Raw genomic sequence first — 3,026 nt, forward strand, 5'->3', positions numbered from 1 at the left:
CTGTGAATGCATCAACTTTTCCTGGATCTATTCCTTTCTGTTCAACAAACGAATAGTGTTTTGCCCTGACTCTTGGTAAAACTTACTGGCTTAGCTATCTTAATGAACCAGTGGACAGCTGAGTTGTTGAAACTAATTATAGACTGGATGAATGCTATGGGCGTATCCCAACAAGTGTGCACATGTGGTTTGCGCCACCTTAAGCCCATGTGAGGTGCTGCAAACCACACAAGGGACCTATACACCTATTTGGCACAATGCAAATTAGCAACACAGTGGGTTTTTTGGACACTGGGAGATCCTGGTGCCAAAAAAACTGCATGTACTGCCAGAAATGGAGCCTGTCGAGCTAGCGCCATACCCTAGCTGCTAGCCAGGCTCTGAGTGACTGGCTTGGTGCTGCTGTTGCCCCAGGAGGCCCCCAGGACCGCAGGTAAGGCTGGTGCTGGCCCCAGTCTCCCCTACCCAACCTGGGTCAATTAGTTGTGTGTCAGAGTGTGCATACAGGGGTGTGTCTGGGAACAAATAGCAGTGCCACATCTCAATTCGTGTAAGATCTGTAGCATGGGCAATTGGTGTTGCCTTAGTCAGGGGGGGCACGTGCCCCCCAACGACCAGTCAGTGACCGAGGGAGGACCCCCCCCACAGCCAATCTTGCTGACCGGGCGGGGGGTTCCTCCGTGGCCAGTCACATTGGCCCTCCCGCCTGCCCCCCCTGCCCATTGCCTAAGCAGCAAGTGCGGCCAGTCGGGTTACATGTGCACCCCAGTGTACCCCTACGCATCACCACTGGTCTGTAGAGTGTTGGCACCGTTCCTACATGAAGCTTCCACATGTTGGTGGAGTTGGAGAGTGGTATTGCCTCAATAAGAGACCCTACATGGATCTCAGCTGCACTGCCAACATATGTTGAAGGCTGGATCGGTCTCAGCAATAGCTTAGCTAGGGGCAGCACGAGCCCCAGGTGGCGACTGAGGAGGGACACCAAAATCATCCCTCATTCCTGCGGAGCCTGAGGTCCAGCAGCAAGAGCAGTCATGCAGGATTGCTCTTGCAGCAGCATTCAATGCATAGACACTGCAGTGCTTCTGCTTTAAGAGCAAGAGCTGGGATAGGCAGAGCACACAGTGATGGTAGCAGAAGCAGCAGCAGCAGCCTTGGTCTGTTTTGGGTAAGACTCCTGCTCCCCACCCCTGGCACTAGGGCACAAACCCTGCTCTTAACACTACAGGGCATCAATGGTTCTGCTCAATTCCTTCTGGGATAGAACCTGGAAGTAAGTGTGAAGACAGGGCTTACAGTTAATGCGGCAAAAGAAGAGATGGGAGAGAAGTTACAGAAAGCTGAGGGGAAGACTGAAGTATGAGAGAAGAGATTGGAGAAACAAGAAGAGGAAAAGAGGAGAGGAGGGAAGACAAAAGTCCAGCAAATAGAAGGGAGAAGGATTGGGCAACATTTTTTTTGTTTCCCACAACAGCTCTAAAGAACCTTCTAATTTTACTGCTCACTGACCATGCCACAAGCATCCCATATGAAGCCCTTCTTCACTACCATAGAAGATAAATTGTCTTTATTTTTTCACTTTGGAAAACATGTAATTCTAGTTTGGGATGAGATACTTTACATTTGATTTTGGCTAAGAAATGTGACGCTGTACTTGGTTTAGATATGGAAGGTAATTTATTCTCTTGTTGTTTCCCAGGTTCACTGAAATCAAACCAGGCTGCCTGAAAGTCATGTTGAAGTAAAAAGGTGGTATGAAGGAGAGTGTGAAAACTGAGGATTCATAACACAGCTAGAAACTTTAAACAGCTACAGTAAATATAATTTAATTTTCTTCAAAGAACAGTGTTTTAGTAGCTGTTTTATAACAATTAGTTTTGACAGCATGTTTCCAAGAAGGTTTTAATACTGAAATATATATTTTTTGTAATCCCAAAGAGTAGTATTTATCAGAAATACAGACTTGGAACACATAAATGTACATAAGAGATTTTAAAGGGAAATCAAGGTGCCATTTTCAAGCACCTCATCCTTCTCAGTGCAGCTGGGGCCTAAGATTATCTCTGACCCTGTACATTTTAATGGTTGTGGATGCAGTACTTTTTAAAATACATGCAGTAACTTGGACAATTTTAACTTGTTTAAAATAGTTTATTCTGAGTTAGAATTTTGGGTTTCAAAGAGTGTGAGGGAGCTATGTTGCCAACACGCATGGAAATAATATCCAGTGGGAAATGGGTGCCTACACACAGGGTTCATTTGAAAATTTTGGCTCTGGTCTTTTCAGTGGTAGATTCTGAAGAACATGAACCAGTTCTGCTGTGTTTATTCATACACAGTTCTGAATGGAAGCTACATCATCTGAGTGAGGACTCAGAATGGGGCATGAATTAAGTAAGGAAAATTTGCAAACTCACCTTAGTTCTTAATGGGGTGGGAAAAGAACCCTCATTCTCAACTCTACCTGTGTGAATATATTAATATTTTACAGGAAAATCACCCATTTTCCTGAATAGCAATATACACAGTGAGCAGTGTTTAGTCTTTTATGAATTTTCAAAATGAGTCCTGTTATGAGTACGGTTTCATTTTAATGAAGTTTTGTTGATGATGTATTTCCATTCTTTGTGTTTAAATAAATCAAGATACAATACAATAAATATATTGACACTTCCTCTGCAGCGAATATGATGTTTTTAACTGTAGGGCATTTCAAAATGCAAGAGACAGTGGTTTCTTAGGGTGACATCTTTTATTGGACCAACAGTGTAGTTGCGATAAAGTTAGACAAGCTTTTGAAAGCAAAACATGCCTTGCATTCAAAAGCTTTTGTCTAACTTTATCCCAACTACACAATTGGTCCAATAAAAGATGTCACCGTAAGAAATCCTTGCCTCACACAATTTCTGAACCAACATGGCTACAACATCACTGTTATACCACCAGGCATTTCAAACACATTTTCAAAATTAAAACAAATATTAGAATGGCAGTTGGTTAATTGTAAAATTTGGGAGTACAGA

At 43.2% G+C, this 3,026-nt stretch overlaps 1 protein-coding gene across 2 annotated transcripts in view; it reads left to right on the forward strand.

Moving 5' to 3' along the window:
- Positions 1-2,684, forward strand: part of N4BP2 (NEDD4 binding protein 2) — a 96,396-nt gene extending 93,712 nt beyond the window's left edge. For both annotated transcript variants that reach the window (XM_019526064.1, XM_019526066.1), the window contains exon 19: positions 1,703-2,684. In XM_019526064.1, the coding sequence (XP_019381609.1) occupies positions 1,703-1,748 (46 nt within the window). In that variant the 3' untranslated portion in view covers positions 1,749-2,684. The remainder of the gene's footprint in view (positions 1-1,702) is intronic.
- The last annotated feature ends 342 nt before the right edge of the window (positions 2,685-3,026 follow it).

Source organism: Gavialis gangeticus, unplaced genomic scaffold (genome assembly GCF_001723915.1).
Source record: "Gavialis gangeticus isolate Ggan-Ray unplaced genomic scaffold, GavGan_comp1, whole genome shotgun sequence".
Classification (NCBI taxonomy): Eukaryota; Metazoa; Chordata; order Crocodylia; family Gavialidae; genus Gavialis; species Gavialis gangeticus.